The sequence below is a fragment of the Haliaeetus leucocephalus genome, unplaced genomic scaffold (assembly GCF_000737465.1).
Source record: "Haliaeetus leucocephalus isolate CR32 unplaced genomic scaffold, Haliaeetus_leucocephalus-4.0 Scaffold177, whole genome shotgun sequence".
Classification (NCBI taxonomy): domain Eukaryota; kingdom Metazoa; phylum Chordata; class Aves; order Accipitriformes; family Accipitridae; genus Haliaeetus; species Haliaeetus leucocephalus.
The window spans coordinates 442,861-464,679 of NW_010972613.1; the positions used below are offsets into that span (position 1 = coordinate 442,861).

Consider the following 21,819-nt stretch of genomic DNA (forward strand, 5'->3'; position numbering starts at 1 on the left):
CAATAACCTGTTACAACACTTGGCAGCCTCAAGGGACAGAAAAGGTAGAGATCCAAATGAGCACGAGTTATTCTTCACAAGCCCCTCTGAAAATCAAGGGGGAGATGACACGGTGCATCCGAAGGGCAATTTACTCCAAGTAGCTTAAACACCTATTGCAAGCAGCTTAGGCTGTTGTAATTAGCTCTGGATGGATGCCTGGAGCAGATGGCTGGGATTACAGGAGATTAAGGCTGACCCAAGCCTCCCGGCAATGAATGAGGCTGAAAAGCTTCCAGGCTACTGATGGTTAAGAACAGGGAGTTCTGCACAGGACCCACCTGTCAGAACATGATTGATAGGCAGTCCATTAAATCTTTTTACTACACTCCAGATATTTCCAGGAATATCTCAGCTACCCATTTTTTTGCTCCCTTTTGCAGAGAACCAGGTCATTCTGCTGCTCCACCTCTATTGCAAGATCAAAACCATCTCATCACAGCCTATTTTGAAAAGACATGGTGCTAATCCAGTTCTTTCTGCAAACTTTTTTTTTTTTGGCTAGCAGAAAACTGATAGCATATTAATGGTAATTTCAGTGTAATTCATCTCTGCTCGACACACTCGATAGATACCAGCTTCTTTCAGTGTCTGGAACTATTTCAAGGTTTAAAACTCGCACCATTTCTTTCAGTATAGCTGATTTTTCCCTTTAAATAATAGAAGCTCATGCTTTTAGATTAAACTGACAGCATAGATAGAGTCACCATATAAATAGCAGTTCATATTTGGATGATATTTGATCCATAGGTGGGATTTATTCATCTATCAGTTGTCAACAACATTCAGCATAGACATATGAGCCAACAGCCTAGGCTCTCTTTGCAGTCAGTAGAAATGAAGGTGGCGGTTCAGCTGTTCAGACATGGGTGTCTAGGACTGAGACCCACCGTACATCTCTCCTGCTCCCCTAAAGGGCACAAGTCTCCCTACATCTTGTGCCATATGTGTGTCTGTATGTCCTATGATATCTCAGGTGGGATCAGATGGATCAAGAGACTCAACGGAGCCCGGAGGAGGATTTGCCATGTCCAAAGGAGACCCACGGATGGTCACATGAACAGACAAGTTCTCCGTCAGCATTACTGAGAGCCTAGAGGACTGGCTGAGAGATGGACCCATGGGATGGGTTTGGGCTCACCTTGCTCCAGGTCCGCATGACCTATGGACCTACACACGAGCTATAGGTGTCCCAGCTTCTCTTCCAGTCTGTGAACTCCAGCGGTGCGATTCAGCTGGCTAAAGGGATGGCTCTGGCAGATACAGGAACCCATGACCTTCTGGAAGAGCAGCTGGAGCCCAGCAGGAAACCTTCATTGGCACCAGAGACCAGAGCCAGCACAACCAGCAACAGACCAGTACCTGCACCAGCAAACCCAAATATTGACAGAGAAGAGCAATGCAGACAGCTGCGTTGACCCCAGATGGGCGTTTTGGTTGGGTGTAGCTCTACAAATGGCAATATTTTAACAACAGGGTTTATATTTGGGGAGTTTCTGTGCCAACACTTTCACCGCTGATTCACGTTTGTTCCCACTTTATGACTAAACTTCCAGGTACAACTCAAAACACCCCCAATTTCTTGAAAAGGTAAATAAAAACATGCATTCCAGTTGTTTCCAAAAGAAACTTCTTTTACTTCTTACAAAAGAATGACAAAGAAGGGAAAACAATTCACAGAAAGCAGTTACACAAATAGTTATCAGGTAAGTAGGTATTAACCTTTGAAATGTTTATCACTAAATTCTTCATCTCTCTTTTATCAGCTATGCAGCTGTGTTGTGTATTGCCGCATCTAAGGGTATTTTTGGCCTATTAATTTTGCTCTTATAATGGAGGTAGAAATGGAAAGGAGCAGTTGCAAATTAAAAAAACCCAAACAGGAAAATAGTATATAAACTGAAATCTGACATATGGAAGTGACATGACCCATAGGCTGGGTGGGTTTCAGCCACCATGAATTCAGATGTCTTGAAGTTAAATATGTCAGAGTCATGCTACATTTCCTATATGCAGCATTAGGTCTTTATGCAACATAGTTGACCCAAGCCATTTCCCATGTCTATTTTAACAAGAATCATGGTCTTTTGTTCCTGCTACAGAGGGAGACTAAGATCAGATTTAATGTTTATGCATTAAACTTCGAGTTTGGTCAGTTAAATCCCACAGCTAATGGTCTTTCAGATACAGATAATGACATACTTAGAGAAAATTAGAGAAAAGATTGGAAATATTAGGTATATTGCAACTAATGCACCATGGCTTTACTGTACATCCTTAAGTTTGAATATAGGTACTGAAAAATTCCACTAAACAGTACCTTTAGGAACTGTCATTGTCCAATACTTAGTTGTGTATTAACAAAATCATTTGAAGTGTTTATTCACTATAAAATGCATTTTGAAGGATTAAAGTGCAGCAGAAAATTTTTAAGATACTTTTGAACATACTTTGATGGGTCATTGTGGAAGAAGAGGATTCAGAGAAGTTCCTCTCAATTTTCCCCGTTTCCTGCAGCTTTAGGGAAACGTATCCTCCTCTCCCATTCAACCCGCCTTGGTCTGCTCCGTGTGTTCTCCTGCATGCTCCCATCTGTCATGGGGATTACCTGGAAGCACTGAAGTTCACCTTAAATCTGGAGATCCCATGGCTTCTCATGGCTGGAAGAGATACAGCACTTTGGTAGGGATGTAGTCCACTGTGCTGATGAATGACGTCCAAACTGTGGGAGAGGGTGACCACGAGTAGGCTCAGGCCAAATATAGCTGAGAAGAAAGTGGTCCAAATTCTCAGCAGAAATCTCACAAATGTGTCACCTTTACAGGGCTGAGCCTTGTCATCGTATTTCCCTTCAAGAAAGAGGTGACGGGGTTGCCTAAGGAATGGCAGGTCCATGAGAAAACCCAGCACATACTTGCCTCCAAATATTCAGAAACCATCTGGACATTTTAGCACGTTTCCTCACAAATGGACCTTTGGTGGTTCTTCAATGAGTATGTATTTCTCCTGTTAGGAAATGCACTACCTAGAGGTGAATGTATAGCAAATTAATCCCACGTCAATAGAGGCAGTCTACAAAATGGACAATAATATATAGAAGAATTATCACAGCTGCTCTCCAATTCCAAAAAGACCCCAAAACACAGAACCCATTCCCATCACTGCCTAAATGTCAAACTATTTACCGCTTCAGCAGGGAAACAATTATTCTCCTCACTGCTCCCTTTAGAGCACGCTTCACCTCCTGGTTCCTCAGGCTGTAGATAAAGGGGTTCAACACAGGAGTCACCACTGCGTAAAAGACAGAAACGATTTTGTCCCTGCCCAGGGAGTAGCTGGAGGTGGGCCGCAGGTACATGAAGAGAAGGGTCCCATAGAAGATGATGACCACCACCAGGTGGGATGCACAGGTACCGAAAGCTTTGCGCTTACCCGGTGCGGAGCCCATCCTCAGGATGGTGACTAGGATGCAGCCGTAGGAGATGAGGATGACTGATATGGTGGTGACCCCATTGAAGCCCCCAAAAGCAAGTAGCAGCATTTGGTTGAGGCAAATATCAGAGCAGGCCAGTTTTGACAGCGGTGGCCCGTCGCAGAAGAAGTGGTCGATGACGTTGGGGCCGCAGAAGGACACCCGCAGTGCAAACCCCGTGAGCACCACCGAATTAAAAAACCCAACCACATAGGACCCAGCCAAGAGGGAAACACAGACCTTCTGGGACATGACGACGGGGTAGCACAGCGGGTTGCAGATAGCAACATAACGATCATACGCCATGACGGCCAGGAGGTAACACTCCACAGTTACAAAAGCACCGTAGAAATACAGCTGTGTGAAGCAGCCAGCAAAAGAAATAGTCTTCCTTCCTGATGAGAGGTTCAGCAGCATTTTGGGTGTCACAGCTGAGGAGTAGCACAGATCCAAGAAGGACAAGTTGCTGAGAAAGAAGTACATGGGGGTTTGAAGCTGGGAATTGAGCCAGACTACAGCAATGATGCCAAGGTTTCCCACCACAGTGATGACATAGATGAGCAGGAAAACCACAAAGAGGGTAACTTGGAGGTCGAGGCAATCCGTGAACCCCTTGAAAACAAATTCTGTCACCGTAGTCCAGTTTTCCCAAGCCATCACTGCAAGAGGCTCCCAGCTCTCAGGCAGGGAGGCGATTTCCATGAGATCAGTTATGATGACTTAATCCCTTGCTTAATTATTAGTGATTTTTAAACCTGTGCTCTGTAGATAATGAAGGTGTTTTCTAATGAAACACTGACAGACACCCTGGCAGGATGCTTAGTTGGTCCACAACCACCTGGCCATGCAGGGACCCACATCTCCGACTACATTTGCCATTCAAGCTCTTAAACCAAGCTTTGAAAGTATCTTCTACTTCATGTACTGATTTCAAGGAAAGAAGCATGAAACCAACAAAGCAAGTTTTCCCTTGGACGTAGCTGTGGTCTTCACTACCTGCATTGTTTCCATCTGTCTGCAGTTTTTGCCTCATTAAGGGAAGAGCAGCTCATATTCATTAATGTTTGTTCTGATAATACACAAGCTAGATGAATATTAGAGTTCACTCTGCTTTTCAGGTTGATGATGTCCCAGAGACTCTTTATTATCCCAGGTAGCTCAGGGTTTGAATTTGTCACTCAGGACTTCTTATTCTAAGTGCTCAGAAACAAAAATAACGTGGGTGGTTGGTTGGGGTTTTTTAAATAAGTGATTGCTAAAAAAGTTAGTGGCTACTTTGGGGAATAAACTGCATTTCAATAACAGCTTTCATCTCATGAGAATAAATAGACAGAAGGGCACACACATATATCTTTCCTTTTCCAATATCTTCCAGCTTAGCTGGTGACTTGCTAAAAATTGTGCTCTTCCCTTTATTTCTATCATTTAACTTACACTTTAAGCAAACAGTACTTTCAAGCAACTGATTAACATGCCAAATTAAGGTTAGAAAGTAAAACTTCCCTTTTAGAAAAAAGTTGTAACATAACTATGTGTGTCAGGTATTTGAGAGCAGTTTCAGTGTAACTCCCCTTTCTCTATAAGAAAGCCTCAGTCTGCCCTCATACCAGGCTGGAGTAGACTTCAATTTCTTTTTTATTCCCTAGTCCAATCCTCCACTTGACCCTGAAGACTCTGGCTGCCCTGGGTTCTTGCTTGCCACCAATTCCACTGCTATCCGCCCAACAGTACCCGAGATGCCACCTCTTCTGGTTTCCTGTAGAAGATCCAGCCTTTTTCAGTCTGAACTACTTTTGTGCCTGCCTCTGTTGTTAGTTTCTCCAAGGAGATCATTTAAAAGACAGACAGAATCTGCACCTTTTTATTTCTGAGGAAAACTATAAAAGTAACAATACAGAAAATTAGACAATATCCTATTAAGTTAACTTGAAAATGTGTGTGCTTATCTCATATATAGGATAAAATAATTAATATGTCCCCAAGAAGGATTGTGTCTGGGATGAGGGTAAACACATAAGACATACTAAAGATTTCTTCTGTACATGTATATATTTGTCCCAGTATAACTCTTACCAGTAGGCAAGGATATGTTTTCAAAGAGAAATGGCAATTTTTGCTCTTGTGACAATCACTGCTGCATTTCTTTGGCATTGCCTCTAATCAGTTCTTTCTTACCTGTCTGCATGACTGTATTGCACAGAATCATCACTGACTTAAGAAAAAGCTTATTTTTCCACCTTCTAGCTTGCTTCATAAATCAAAGTTTCAGGGAAGGAAGTTTATTGCAAGTCTCCTTTTCTTCTCTTTAATTCTACATGGTGTTGGATGTCCATGTATGGCTGTGTCTCCCAGAGGCTCCTGTCTTCACTATTTATTGCTTTCCAGCTTAGATGGTTGGAGTAAGCTGCCAACAGTCTCATTGGGCACATCACCCCATGCCAATCACTCTTGTTTTTTCTCCCCTTCAGATATAATTGGAAAGTTCCCTTAGTGATTTCAAGAGCTAGGTGCCTGGAGCTATTACTTCCTCAACCCTTGAGATGGGCTGTCTTCTGGGAGCCAGAATATGTCAAGATCAGAAACTGCTGTGAGGTTATTGAGAAACAGCATCTCTTAGAGACAACATCTCAGCATCTTGTAGCTACAGAAACACTCAAGCTGAAAAGATTTACCAGTCTTTACTAAGCCTTGAAAATCACGAAGAATACTCTACCCATTTCCAAGATGAAATGTTGCCAACCTACTGAAGACCATAATTCTAATATCAAATTAGGAAATGAAGGAGGTACTAAGGAACAGAGAATAACACTTGAATATAACATTAAGTTTCTTACTCTATTTCCCTGAGAATACTATCATCTCCCATGGTGCCCATGCAGGGACATGGTCTGGATGGAGAGGGACTGCCAGAGGAGTGAGCACTGGCTGGGCTGTTGGGTCCAGAGGGTGATGGGTTGTACTCTGCCTGGAGGCTGGGGAGCGCCGCAGGGGTTTGTCCTCTTTAATCTCTTTAAATAGAGCCAAGGGGGACATCACAGTGTGCAGGGGACCATCTCACAGTACCTGAGCAAGGCAAGGAGGGCAGACCCGGAGACCTGGGCCAAATTCAGCAAAGACTCCAGACCATCAGGCAAGCTGGTGATGATGAGGCAGGTCCAAGGTCCATGATCAAGCCTAGGTGCAGATCAAAGGAATCCATAGGTATGCATACCTATTCCTAAACTGGAAACCAGTACTCCTCCAGCATAACTCAAGAGAGAAGCAGGCTCCCTAGGCTGAGCTTAAATAGAGCTCATAGGCAAATGGGCAGAGGATGGGGATGGAGGCTCCAGGTGAGACCGGTCAGGGTGATTAAGGCCTATTAGTTCACTCTGGAACAATTAATCACTGCTTGAAAATGCCCATTTCTCACCATTGAATATAGTGGGAGCCTGGAGTAACCAGCTCAGGTGTGGACATCTGGGCCATAGGTACCTAAATGTGGATAATCCTACCCTTGCTGGAAAACTGGGCTGTCTAGTGTCTACAGAGGGACATCAGCAGCTCAGGAGACAGAGTCAGTTGTGCTTTATGAACCATTTGGGGATCCTCTGAAAGATCTGAAATGTCTCTAGACCCATTTTCATTCTGTCAGCAAGGTCTAGACCAAAACCTTTGCATGGTCTACAAGTATCTCGGAAGCATCATACGAGATGGTCATCACTGCCGCTGTGTATCTGTGCTCAGTGATGGCTCATCCATGTGATGTCTTTCAGATACCCAAAGCAGCCCAATGGCTTTCAGAATTGCATTTCACCTGTTTATTTTTCTTTTCCCCTTTTTTTTTTCCCCCCCCCCCCCCGGTAAACCCTGCTGTGAGGAGCCCTAGGGGCTTTCTCCCAGGAAAGCACGAGGGAACATATTTACAGCCCCGTCACCTACAAGCTCAGCTATTGGAGTCGGGGAAGGAACGTATGTCTCTTCACATTGGGCGGTTAATAGAGGTTATGCGGATGCACCGATGTCCTCTGCTGCATTTGGGATAAACTCTTGGCTCCCCTCACTCGATAGCAGCGAAGGCACAGGAGGACCCATAAGACCAAGACAAAGCAGAGCCTCGCCTGCGTTTTGGCAGTGGGTTTTCTTCTTCATGTCCTCATGTCCTCTTTTTGGGGCATCTGTTGGAAAACAGCCTTACCAAAGTAGGTTTTCTTTATGATAAGAGGGAGTAATGGCTTGTGCAAATTGTTTTTCTTTTACTTAGGCAGCTAAAGCAAGATAAACTGATTTATGCAAGTGTTAAATAAGGACGAGTCTTATTGTGTTACAAAGAAATGCAACATTTCAAATTGTCAGCAGAATATAGTCATTAACAAAACAGCCTTTGGAATCAGCATGTTTTAAAATTAACTCAGTTTTCAAGTAAGCAACTTCATGGCCATAGGTTCAGGATGCTTCAGCGTGCTGGCACTCATAAAGGTATAAATCATGAATTTACCAATGTGAATTTTATCCATTACAAATGATATATAATTGTATGATAAATGTGATTTGAAAACTGCAATAATAATTAAAAGCCAAGGCAAAATGTCTGGAGGTCATTAATGTTGTGTAATCTATGATTTCACTGGGACTGTGACTTTCCATTGCTCCAGGTTTACGTGCAGTCCTATGAGGTTCCTCTGAGGTGTCTTCTGACATTGCTTTCAAACTGAAAGTGAATAAAGATCTGATTCTTTTCTTAAATCTGAAAACACGGGTGCTAGAATACATCCATAGTTTCAAGTATCCAAGCACAGAAAAACAAAATTGCCATTCGTGTTGCTTCATCTCACTCCCTGTTCTTTTCTAAGTACCTCAACTGAAAAAGAAAAAACATATACAATTTGGGTTTAGAAAATATAGCAGAATATACCAAAATGTGACAGTTAAACTGGTGATTGATTGGAGTGAAATACGGTCCAAAAGTGGAACTCTATTTTTTATCATTTTGATATTTTTCTTACTTTTGCCTCAGCAGGTAACATCTGGTGATGGGAGGAAATCACACACAGACTAAATTCGTCCTTTTGGGAATTACAGACAGTCCACACGTGCAGACCCCTCCTTTGGGGTTGTTTCTATTGATTTACATTGTCACTTTGGTGGGGAACATTGGGATTATGGTCTTGGTTTGGGTGGTTCCCAGCCTGCACACCCCCATGTACTTCTTCCTCACCCATTATTCATTCGCTGATGTCTGCTATTCCACAGTCATCTCCCCCAAAATGCTAGCAGACATGTTATCGGAGAATAAAACCATTTCTTTCGCTGGCTGCGTGACGCAGTTCCACACCTTTGCTTTCTTTGCGACTGCCGAGTGTCACCTCCTGGCCGTGATGGCCTATGACTGGCATGTTGCTATCTGCAACCCCCTGCTTTACGTGATGGTCATCTCCAGCCACGTCTGCCGGCGGCTGGTAGCATCGTCCTACATCATCGCCTTTCTCAGTACCATCATCTGCATGGGCTGCACCTTTGGGGGTTCCTTCTGCGGACCCAACCAGATCGACCACTTCTTCTGCGACATCAGCCCCATGCTGAAGCTCACGTGCTCCGACACCCACAGCAGTGAGACGGTCATCTTTGCCTTTGTCGCCATAAATGGGATGGGCACGAGCACGATCATTTTGCTCTCCTACATCTGCATCCTCCGCACCGTCCTGAGGATGCGCTCAGCACGGAGCAGATCCAGAGCCTTCAACACCTGCGTCCCCCACTTGATGGCTGTTTCCTTATTCTACGGGACAATATTCTTCATGTACCTACAACCCATGTCTCGCCACAGCAGCCTGGATAAGGTGGCCTCCATCTTCTACACCGTGGTCACCCCCATGCTCAACCCATTCATCTACAGCCTGAGGAACAAGGAGGTGAAGGGTGCTCTGGTGAAGTGCAGGAGAAGGATGTTAAACCGCTGTCGACATCAAAGAGTTGTATCAGCTAGGAAGTGAACAGTTTATCTTAAGTGAGAAAGCCTGTGATGCATTAAAACAATCATATTTTTTCCCTAATCCTCACAATTTTATGTAGGTTCTTCCACAATTTCTGCACAAAAGTGAATTACAGTACTTAGCCCTGAGACATAGACCCCACAATCACATCTTCCTTGGAAGGAAACCAGGAGGAGTGGGAGCCTCAAACTTTATTTCACTTTGCAGTCACCAGCCTGTAGGAAGAGATTACCCCAAATTATTCCAGGCCTCTTTTTCTCACAGGAAGCACAAATCATAGTTTTATTGATTTATAACTTTTTTTCACTGATAAATATGTATTTTTCTTGCAAGATTAGTGACCTTGTCCCTAAAGTCCAATAAAATTCCTCACTGTTACCTGCAAGTTATTTATTAGACATAAGCTGCTGGGGTGGGAGGGAACATTTTGGAAGAATAAGTGTATTTTAAAATTTGCTTGCTGAAAAAAAGTAAGATAAAAGGCTTGAAAAGATGCAGCGCATTTGTTTCTGACTTAAAAAGTGAAAAAGCCGGCGGGAGTCAGGATCTCAAGCTATACCTTTGAATGTCACACTGCACACTTCGGCATACATCTTCACTCAAAGGAAGAAAGTGTAGGCAACATAATTAAAAATACAGGACGATGAACTGTGCTGAGACTGCCCAGTGTTAAGGACAATTTCTGCACAGTGATAGCACCAAGGGGGCCTCCCATTCATTTTAAGTGGTGTTTTACATTCATCGCAAGTGCCATTTACTTAACTGGTGAGGCAAATGGAATTACACCTGGAGACTGGCATCAGTGTCCTGCATCCAAATGCCCAGCTCATGCTAAAGCAGGCTACAAAAACCAAATGGTGTGTTTCATTTAAAAATTAAGCATGTGTCTAGTTTCCATAGTTGAAAGATAATCCTGAACACATAATCTATGGGTAGCTGATAGCTGTCTGGGTCTGAAAAAAGCCAAAAACCAGCAGTTCTGCAAATTATGGCTCATTAAAGAAGGGGGGACATAAAGCACGGTACAGGAATGGCCACAACACTGGGGAGGGGCCAGCAATCCTTCATCTTTACCTGGCAGGCACATAAGAGAAAAAGCATCCTAATTTCTGCTCAGCCTAATTAATTCCAAAGGACATTTGTTGTTTCTTGGGTGCACACTCATAAGCATTTGTGATTGGGTGCAATTCTGCAACTTCCTTACAAAATTCAGGTTGGCTGGATAAGTTCAGCACAGGGTCTTGCTCCTTCTCACACACTTGAGTTTGGTTGCCCCTTGTCTGCTGATGCCGCTCGGACACCTTTGGGTGATGCGATGAGTTCTGACTCCACAGAGTTACAGACTCACACGCCTTGTCTGCAGCAGGGAAACGCTGCAGCAAAAAAAATATCTTTCCCTTAGCTGTTGTGAGTAGCATGGGAATTAACTTAACTTATATTTGGAAAGTAGATGGATGGTGAACAATCTTTGTTGTGTGCTCTGGCAAACAGCAGCGGGAGAGGACACGTTGTCTTAGGCCTGGGGGAAAAGTGGCTTCCACCTGCAGTCAAATAAAGGAGCCAGAATGAATGTAATTAAATGCTAAAGAGCTTGGCAAGACAGAGACTTTTCATATCAGATAGTTTCTTTCTTTTAAAATCTTCACCACACCTTGTTTTCTTCCTTCTATTTTGTTGGATATTTTTGCTTATACTATACATATAGAATCACAGAACCACAGAAAGCCCAAGGTGGACCTCGAAAGATCATCAGGTCCGACCTTTTGTGAGAAAGGGAGCCTAGGTGAGAAATGTAGTATGTAGGGCTCATTGCTGCTTGGTGAATTACCCCACTCTGGGTGTTCTTATTTCCTCTTGGTTTTAATTAAGTTCCCAAAGCAGAGACAACTAAAATGCTTAAAAGTTTACCCAGACTTGGTGTTGCATTCCTAAAAGAGGTCTGGATTGCCATAGTCTTATGTGTGGTGGATCCAACTCAGTGAACTTCCAAGAACTTCCATCTAAAGTGCAGGAGAGGCAGAATTGTGAACTCCTGCAACATGAGAAACAGGCTTGGTTTTTTGGAAATACTTTTTCTACTAAGAGCATCAGTGTATTATTTTGCTTCGATCTTTGCAGAGAAGGTATCTACAAAATGTAGAAATCTGTGGCTGTAGACACAAACTGCCCCCGTGAAATGACATGATAGAGGTCATTTGAGGTCTGAGACCTCAAAAAGCAAGCAACTTTTTGGCAGGAAGAGCTGGAAATGTGCCTCTTTGTCCTATGCTTCAGATGCAGTTAGATCAGCCTGAACATTCTGGAAAGAGAAAATGGGGTGCTCTGTAGATCATTCAAAACCTGGCCCATACTGACCTCAGCATTTAAGACTATATTCATGTAACCCAATTAGTTACCAAATCTTTAGCTTTAGATACCTTATCTAGCTTTATCCTTCAGATAATAGATAGGACAGATATTTCCGAGCAGTGCCTAACATAGGTGAGACAAATGCCGTTTTTTCCTGAAAAAAAAAAAATTTCATTAATTATGTTCATTAAATTTCTTGTGCTTGTACAGGAAAGATTCATTGCCCTTTAACGATAAGGGACCAGGGCCCTGAAAATAAAAAAAGGTCATAAGGCAGGTTTTAAGCTATAAACTGGGAGATGCTGATGGCTGTGGAAGAGCAATTTGACAGGGCTATCTATCAAGGAGCCTGGAGCTAATGTCCAATGTACATCTGAAAAGACCAAGAAGGAAGAAAAAAAAGCTACATGCAATAAAATACAGAAGATGAATCAGACTATCTATGGTATATGATGATGGGCACAAGCCAGTAGTAGAAACCAAGCAAGACTTGGAAATATTTTCAAACCAAATCTGGAAGCCTAAGTAATAGGGTGGGGAAACAAAAATCCTTGTCGTTAAGTGAAACTATGGCATTGTCTATCAAAAAACCAGCAGATAAATATCATGCCAAAGCTACTTCCACATGGCAAAATCCCTCAGGGCGTTCTTCACCTCCTTGTTCCTGAGGCTGTAGATCAGGGGGTTCAGCATGGGCACCACCAGTGAGTAAAACACAGAAAAGGTCTTGTCGGTGCTCAGAGTGTCACTGGACCTTGGTCGGAAGTTCAGGGCAAGGATAGACCCGTGGAAGATGGTGACTCCAGCCAGGTGAGAGGTGCAAGTGGAGAAGGCTTTGTGCCGGCCCTTAGCAGAGCTGATCTTTGAGACGGCAGAGAGGATGAAGGCGTAGGAGACCAGGACTGCCAAGATGGTCACCATCTCCACCAGTCCCCCAAGGCCGAATATCAGATGCCTGTTGACGTGGGTGTCGGAGCAGGACAGCGCTAGAACAGGCATGATGGTGCAGTAGAAATGGTCGACCTTGGCTGGCTGGCAGAAGGGCAGGCTGAAGGTGAAGTCCGTGTGCACCAAAGAGTGCAGCAGCCCAAGGACGTACGAACCAGCCACCAGCAGGACGCACAGCCTGTGAGACATGACCGATGGGTAAAGCAAAGGGTTGCAGATGGCCGTGTAGCGGTCGTATGCCATCGCAGCCAGAAGGAAGCACTCCGTGGTCCCAAAAGCTATGAAAAAAAAAAGCTGGGTGGCACAGCTGGCTAGAGAGATTGTTTTCTTCTCAATCAGAAGGTTCATTAATGTCCTCGGTGCCACCACCGATGAGTAGCAAGCGTCTAGGAGAGATAAATGGCTAAGGAAAAAGTACATGGGTGATTGAAGTTGCCTGCTGCTCCTGATCAGCACAACCATGCCCAGGTTCCCTGCCAGCGTGATGAAGTAAATGAGGAGGAACAGCACAAACAAAGGCGCTTGTAGTCGTGGGTTGTCTGTCAGTCCCACGAGAGTCAACTCTGTAACTTGCTCGGTTTGATTTTCCTCTGCCATCTTCTCCAAAAGCACTGTAAGTTATGTTCATAGAGCCATGGTAACAATAATAAATTAATGGAGAGACTGAGCAGCTGAAAAGACCAACAATCCCCAGTGCCTGTACTGACTAACCCTCTCATTATCAGAGACTGGTTTAACTTTAAATCAACATTCATCAAAAAACAATTTGGCGAGACAGTGGAAATGTTATTTTGGTGTCAGTTACTCTGCCAAGTGTTCAATTTTTCATTCATTTTGATACATATATATATTTTTATCTCTGGTGCACTCGTACTATATATCACATTTCAGTGTAACCCTCCCAAGTTCTAACAAAAAAGAGTTAAAGAAAGGGTTCAGTGATTCCTGTAACATATTTGTTATATCGATAATGAAAATAGACTTTTCAGAGAATTTGAGCTAGATTATAACCTTTCAAATTTTAGGAAGCCTTCCCAGTGGAGTTTTTTTTAAAGATTATTTTGCTTGCAGAGAGAAAAGATGAAAATCCCCCTTATTCTTTCATAACTTTTCATTTATTTTGCTAATTTGGGGTTACACTTTTACGGAGCGTATGCAAATGGTGCTGTGCCATCATTTGGGAGAAAAGAAACCATTAAAAAAAAAGATGGCAGAAAAAAATCTTTGCCTTTACAACATATTTCTCTATGCCTCCTCATTCTAAAATTCATACTTGGGAGTTTTAAATATATGGAAATACCCCAATGCATCCTGACTTTTTATCACAGATATCCATGAGAAATACGGAGGAGCCCTCCACAGTGGTCCAGAAGCAGCCACTGTAACAAAAATATGTATTTAAAACAAACCAAGAAAAGAGCCAAGAGAATTGTTGAGTAAACCGGCCCACTTTTAGTCTAAGATCATGGAAAATACTGTGCTGCTCATAGGGTTTCTGCCACTGTAACTAAATCTCTTTAGTGGAATGAGTACAGCTTTCCCATCAGGAAAATCAGCAGGTAAATTGTTGTAAAACTGGCATCAATGAGCCTGGCTTATATTCATAATGGAAAAAAATCAAATCAACTATGTAGCAAGGTAGGAGAAGTGCATGGGATTTAGCTGTGTGTCAGCAAACTCAAGCATTTATTGACACAGCTATAGGGGTTTAAAACACTGCAGAAAAACCTGTAGAATCACAAAATTACTCAATGGGATTCCCCAGCATTGCAGAGATAAAGACATATTATAACTTGTATTTTATCTGGTAACTGGTATTATAACCTTCCAAAATTATAAAAAATTATAACTGGTGTTATAACCTTCAGAAAATTTGTGTGCTGTGTGATTTTCCTTCCCATCTTGCTTATTGCTCTCACATGAAAAGAATAGCTCGTCTTGGTTTGTTTACTAAAGATACAACCGAGAACAATCAAATTCATCTTTACAGACCTCATCTCTGAAGAAGGAAGCTGTTCTCCTCCTTCTTGCTCCCTGCAAAGAATTATATATTATAGTCTGCAAAGATATGATATACCCCCTTAAAATTATACATCACCTTAAAGTTTCAGCTGTAAAACAAATCTGGATGTCCTCTTTTCCTTACCACTTGAGGTCTTCCTTCTTACTTCACACTAATTCATGACATTGCGAGGACACTTAGATGTTTGGTCTGTCCAGCCTGCCTGGTTTAATTGCTTTTTAACTCTTGTCTCTAATCCACTGAGACTTCTGAGGCGCTTTTGTTGAGAAGTGTTTTGGAAAACTTCCTTTGGGAGAAATGCAATTATTTTTATATTCCTCTGTCAAACATATACATATGTACAATATATATATGTACAACAGAGGAATATAAAAATAAAACAAAATTTAAAAATTAAATTAAATTTAATTTAAAAAAATAAAACTGGTCTTACAAGTAGAGCAGCTCACAAAAGACTGGACAGATTGTGTGGATTCACCTAATAGTCCTAGATATCTATCAAATGCATACATGCATACAGCTCTCCATTGCTAGGAGACAGACAGGCGTTTCTGGTGTGTGATCCATGTGATTTGCTTTAGAAACTGGTCTTGCAACAAAGTGAATTACATATAGAGGTGCCTATTTCTTGGGGGGTGTGAGGAAATATCAACTGGGTGGAAAATTTACTTGAGTAAGAACATTGTTTATCCCAACTTTACAGTTGTTTACTTGTATTTTTTACCTGAAGTTATTTGTTTCATAATACTATGACAGAGACCTTCAGGGTATCAGCATCAATCCCCTTTCTGTAACTTCTTGGTGTATTATACAGAAAGTCTATTTCTTAACAGTCTTCAAAGTGCTGGGAAATGCAGCATCGATGGTCCAATGAATGGTGAAACAGTTGTTATTGACCCGATGTGTGACTAAGTTATTTATGTTTGCACCATCTGAGAAGCAGCTTTAGGAACAGCAAAGGTGAGGCTCAAAATGCCCAGAGGCTTCCAGGAAAAATAGCGCCAACACTCACTGTGACATCAGGAAGGACCAAACACCTTGAACTCAACCTGCAACTTCATTTGCAGGAATCAAGTTTTTGGTGAAAAAGCCTTTATTAGAGTGCCAAGCCACAGGTAATAGCTTGAGAAACTACAGTGAAGAATTGTGTGATTGAGTTATTAACTGATTATATGATATCCCATAGTCCTTCAGGCCTACCCATTCCCACCCAACTCTGTAGGCACTGGGTTTCAGAGAGACACTCCATGGAAAAAGGGTTTCTGACTCTTCTTCTGGGTGCTCCTCTGAACCTTAGCAGTCTGGAAACCCACCTCCACTGCAATCCAGGCTTTCTTTGTAGTCGTTGAACAGAGAAATGAGATGAACAGGGTGAATCGAGCTGTGTGGAGGAGCTGCCCACTGCTCATTGACCATTGATGCTGCATGAGGTTGGGCTTCACCTCACCCAGCTTCAGCTGTGCAGAAGTTACCTGTCTAATCCGAGCCAGTGTCAGTCACCTGACTTATCCCTATAATTAAGGGAGATGAATTACAAAGAAACTATCCTCAGTACAGACTTCAGTGCAATTTTGAGTCCCACTCAATAACAGCAATAAGGAAATACTCTCCTGGTCACCAGCTTCCTTCGCTCACTGCCTTTTCCCAACCGCTCTTCTCAGGGCAGCCTTCACCTCACTGTTCCTCAGGCTGTAGACCAAGGGATTCAGCGTGGGGGTCATGACGGTGTAAAACAGCGTGGCCATCTTGTTCTCATCCAACGCATAGGTGGAACTGGGGCGCAGGTACATGAACAAGATTGCCCCATAGAACATGGTGACGACCGTCAGGTGGGAGGCGCAGGTGGAGAAGGCTTTTGTCCTGCTCGCCGGAGAGCCGATCCTCAGGATGGTGGGGAGGATATAAGTGTAGGAGACAAAGATGATGGTCATGGTGCTGAGACAGTTTAGGCTGATGAGAGCAAGGACGACCACCTCGTAGGTGTGGGTGTCGGAGCAGGAGAGAGCTAAGAGCGGGGCAATGTCGCAGAAGTAGTGGTTGATAACATTGGAGCGGCAGAAGGAGAAAGTGAAGATGAAAGTGGTGTGCATCACCGCGTGCAAGACGCCAACGCAGTAGGAACCGGCAACAAGCCACCGGCACATCCTTTCGCACATGATGGCAGGGTACAGGAGGGGCTTGCAGATGGCCACATACCTGTCATAGGCCATCACGGCCAGCAAGAGGCACTCGGTGACCCCAAAAATAACAAAGCAGCAGAGCTGGGCTGCGCACCCCGAGAAGCTGATGGTTTTCTCCTCCGTCAAGATCTGCACCAGCATTTTGGGGAGGATGACGGAGGAATAGCAGACATCGACAAAAGCCAAGTGGCCAAGGAAGTAGTACATGGGGGTGTGAAGGTGAAGATCAGTCCTGATTAATATAATTATCCCAAAGTTCCCCAAGAGGGTCACCATGTACATGGCCAGGAAAGACAAGAGAAGGGGAACCTGAAGATCCAGGCAGGCAGTCAGGCCCAAGAGAACAAACTCACGCACATCAGTGTGATTGACAGGTGTCATTCTCTGTAACGCATTCAGCCTGTGGGAGACAGGCAAAGTGGCAGACAATGATTTGGGCAGCTCAGCAGCACCCTCGGCTTCCTCGGTGTCACTGAAGGGAGGCAGAGCCCTTCCTACCAGAGGGTCATAAAATGTCAGCTGGACTCTGGATCACTCTCGCAAGAACCAAGCCTCCATCCAGAGGCTTCGAAAGGATCCTAAAACCAAAACCTACTTGTGAAGCTGAACAGTGAGAATGCCCACCAGGGCTTAATTCAGCATTTCATCTCCCCCTTCCTGGGGAAATTTAACACAGGCATTCTTAGTAATAACCTTTTTAAAAAAAAAATTAAGATAATTAATGCATTTTGTTTTTTCCTTAGTAAATGACAGGTACATTTTTAAAAGAAATCTTTTTTTTTAAATAAAACAACATGGAACAATTCATCTTGCAGAAATTGCAGAATTAGTTTTCTTGTTGATTTTGCAAAACAAAACAGAGCAAAAGTGTGCATTTTTCTTTCAAAACTGATACGAACATGCAGTTTTCAGTATACACAGTCTTGACAACCCCATAGGAAAGGAAATTCGTGGTGGCACAGTGGCAACGGGGAAACGAACTTGGACATAGAGCCGACACCGTACAAGCAAACACAGGAGGAGCTGGGCAGGGAGAGGAGATAATACTCTGTAGGTGCTGTAGGTAGTGAGCACCCTCTTGCCTTGGCCATCAGGGCCATCCCTTGCCATTACAGTGGCACCTATGAAAAGACCAAACACCTACATGTCTCCTTGTTTTATGTCATCTAAACTTTAAAGCAGAAGAATCCTCCCCCCCATGTAGAATTCCTTCTGCTGTTCTCAGTCTCGTTGCTATAAATGAGATGTCTTACACCTCTGGTCCTTTCTTTCCTCTATCTCACCACCTTCAAGTCTATCAGACCAAAAGAAAGGGGTGCTTACTTTAGCCCCATGATATCCCTTCATGTCCTGCTGCTTCAGAGCAGGTTCAGGGCTGAGGACTGGCCAGAACAGAAGATGCCCTCACCTTGGACACTACTTCTCCAACAAAACTCAGATCTTCAGTGCAGGTCCATGCAGTTCCTTCAGCAACTGGGATGAGCTTGGCTGCTCTTCCAGACGATGACCGAGGCCATAATTCATCTTCAAACAAATGTTGAGAGTGCTTTTTAGCACTCTTTCCTTAAAAGCTGCACTGAGAATGATTTGTTGCTGCACCTTCCAGAGGGCAGACGAAGCCCCTCTGTACTTTTTAGTGTTCAAGTGGTGTTTATACTCTTTTCTGTGACCTTGGAGGCATTTCAGTCCATGGAGAACAGAAGCTTGACAACAAGCAAAATCCACCTGGAATATAAATTTCTTTGTCTCCAGGCTCACTAATGAAGCCCAGGAAAAATTCACTTTGAATGTCTGGATTTAAGAAGATGTCTTCCCCCGCTCCCATGCTGAGGAGAGGGAGTGGATGAAAAGTGAATGTCTACATGATTCACCAAAAGCAAATCTCAACTTTTTTCCGCAGTCACCCCTGGTTATTATCTTTCTCAAGTGACTTTCTCAGTGCCACTTAAGCTGGATTTCGCCAATGCAAAGGTATTTCTTGCAACCATTTCTGCTGTCATGGTGTCCCCTTGTTAGCACCCTCTTGCTCCAAAGCCCACCCCAAGTGTTGATCTTTGCCTTTGCCAGCTTCAAGAAGACAGTAAATGTCTCCCCACTGTTTTTTCATGTTATCTTTTTTTTTTTTTTACTTTTGCTATAAGCATTGATGAGAAGAGCAAGGCAATAGCAATCACCGAAACTCAAATCAATACCAGAACTGTAGCCTTACCTAAACAAAATTCTTTTCACTGAAATCTGTCCACTGGGTCCAAGTGCCATGACATGTATTATTCACAATACTGTGGTCTTGATGTATGGAATCACAAAAATCTTTCCTATCTGCATTCTCCAAGAGATTTAGTTTACACAGATGGAGGTCTCTCTGTATTAGTTTGTTTGAGTAGGTTGCTACTTTCAGAACCTCCAACAGCTGCATTTCAGACACCGCTTATTCCTGCCATTATTAGCGGGAATGATATTGTCTGTTCATATGTGTATTTGTTTTGACAGTGAGAATTCAGAAGTGTTATAAACCCTTTCAGACAAACCCGGGCTGCCTGGTGATAATCTCTCACCATCCCTTTACAACTGCTGTTGATGGCCCCATGGCTAAGAGGGATGCCTTCATCTAGTAAAATATATAAATATATAAAGAAAGGCACCAATTATTTTCAAAATGTTATTATAACTTTTCTGACAAGTAGGTCCTCTATTAACTTCCATGATGGGCTTTTTTCTTCATTATTATTTTTTCCTAATGAGATTTGGGGTCAAAAACCTTGGCAGGCTGTGTACAGCCACTCCAAACATTGCATCCCTCTGGGATATGGGCAGCACTTAGGACCAGTTGAACATGACCCCCTTCTGAAGTCACTCTGCCTTTATCTGGTAGTGAACTCACCAAAGACCTACCTGATCCCATATTCACAGCTTACCTAAATGTCACTGGGTGCCCAGCTTTTCATTAGAATTTGTGTCTAGGGGGACCAGGGCAGAATTTTCTGGCAGGGGTCTAAGGCAGCTTCAAAAGCAGGAAAAGTATCATCAGCTTGAAATATTATGAAGTCTGCCAGATTGTGTCTGTGTTATTGCTTTTACTCACTGTCCTTATGCTGTTCATTAAATCTTAGTAACTCAGGAAATATACAAAAACACAATCTGTGCTCAACTGTGCAACAATGCCAAAAATCCGCCAATGAATTTTAATTTAAAGGAATGCAGAAATCAAAACCTGAAAAACAAACAAACAAACAAACAAACAAAAAAAACCAAAACCCAAACTGTTGAGAGTCTGTGTGGCTTCTTTCCCTAAGATACCTGGCAGGTTTTGGTCTCTAGCTCCCAAAAATTTGTCCTGGGAATGAGAGAAGACACCCAGACAAATGCATAAGAGGACTCAACGCTTGGCTGGGGCAGATCTTTCACCTCTGGAAACCAGCTGGTCTGCATGGGTTAACAGCAGTGCACAGCTCCCTCCAAATATGCTCATGAGCTGTGCTTGAAGTTTAATTTCATTCCACCAAAATCTATACAATTTCAACACAGACTGGATGAGCACTGAATTGCTCAAAGGGGAAAAAAAATGATAAGGCATGAAATGAGTCATTCAGTGGCATTAGCATGTGGTGCACGGTCTGGTGCTAGTCATGATGGCCAGTCCCCTGGATTGGCGTGGGATTTCTCATTGAGCAACCCAGCCTGCAGGACTCCAGAAAGAAATATCAAAAGAAAATTGGAGACAACATTTTTTGAGAAATTAAAAGCTAATTATGGGGTTGTAGTGGCGTTTTGTTGTTTTTTTTCTTTTCTATATTCTTTATAGCTACCTCAGGGCTTTTATTTAGCATACCAGCTGTTGAGTCTGATCATGATTTAACTGAATTTTGTCATCTACAGCTGTAGACTTCTTCATCTGACCATTCTCCACCCTGTTGCCAAATACTCTAGGAAGCAATTGGTCTTGCTCCGAAATAAACATCCTAAATAGCTTATCTGAATTTTGCATAAAAGTTCCCACTTCTTCCCATTGACTGCAGAGCTGAAGTTACTCCCCGGACCAGGAAAAAGTGGTGTCTATTGTCTACACCCTGGTGATCCCCACGCTGAGCCCCCTGATCCACAGCCTGAGGAACACGGAGGTGAAGAATGCTCTGGGGAGACTCCTAGGAAGAGTTCTTGTTGCCTTCCAGATTCAGACTGGTAAAAAGATATAATCAACTAAATGCAAATAACTTGGATGTTCTTGAGATTGCATCTTTGTTCTGCAGCTATAGTGATGAAAATAATGAGCACGTAACATGGAGAGCCATGAAAGCTCTGAAAATTCTCTTTCTGGGGTGCAGGGAGTAAGTCAGGGGATCTCTGGGGGATGCACAACTGTGCAGCAACCTTTTGTTCACTGCAAAGGCTGTACTGAATAGCTGAACTACACACTTGAGGGACCAGGTCCTTAAAGGAAACACGGAACAAGGCAATGGATAAATATCCCAGCCACACACCACGGGCGGTGCTGGGACAGGCGAGGACACACCTGCTTGCTCTGCCCTGTGAGATGAGCTGGTGTGGAGAAGCCACACAGAGACCGTCATTGCGCTTTTGTTCTCATGATCTCTAAAGTTGTGATCCCATCAGTGCTTGCTGGACAAGACCAGGAGTAAGTATTTCTGGGCAAAAAGGGCCAACAAGGGATACAGTGTCATGGATAGGCAAGAAGATAAATCTCCAAGGGGATTCGTTTTTCTTTTCTTTGTCCCCTCATCTTTCTGCTCATCCCTTGTGTTACCTGATGACAAGCCAAACATTAGAATCAACATATGAGGCCAGATGAGAAAACCATCAAGCCCACTGCAGCACCTC

The 21,819-nt window shown here is 43.2% G+C and overlaps 4 protein-coding genes across 4 annotated transcripts; 1 reads left to right on the top strand and 3 right to left on the bottom strand.

Annotated features, from left to right (window-relative positions):
- Positions 1–3,220: 3,220 nt before the first annotated feature.
- On the bottom strand, positions 3,221–4,168 carry LOC104829865 (olfactory receptor 1020-like). Its single transcript, XM_010564369.1, has one exon. It carries the CDS (start codon positions 4,166–4,168, stop codon positions 3,221–3,223), a length of 948 nt encoding a protein of 315 aa, XP_010562671.1.
- A 4,355-nt stretch (positions 4,169–8,523) lies between these two features.
- On the top strand, positions 8,524–21,620 carry LOC104829866 (olfactory receptor 1020-like). Its single transcript, XM_010564370.1, has 3 exons — positions 8,524–9,417; positions 21,024–21,162; positions 21,580–21,620. The coding sequence occupies exons 1-3, from the start codon at positions 8,524–8,526 to the stop codon at positions 21,618–21,620; spliced, it is 1,074 nt and encodes a 357-aa protein (XP_010562672.1).
- On the bottom strand, positions 12,448–13,377 carry LOC104829844 (olfactory receptor 1102-like). Its single transcript, XM_010564346.1, has one exon. The coding sequence runs from the start codon at positions 13,375–13,377 to the stop codon at positions 12,448–12,450; it is 930 nt and encodes a 309-aa protein (XP_010562648.1).
- LOC104829808 (olfactory receptor 1019-like) lies at positions 16,435–17,364 on the bottom strand. Its single transcript, XM_010564278.1, has one exon. It carries the CDS (start codon positions 17,362–17,364, stop codon positions 16,435–16,437), a length of 930 nt encoding a protein of 309 aa, XP_010562580.1.
- Positions 21,621–21,819: the final 199 nt, after the last annotated feature.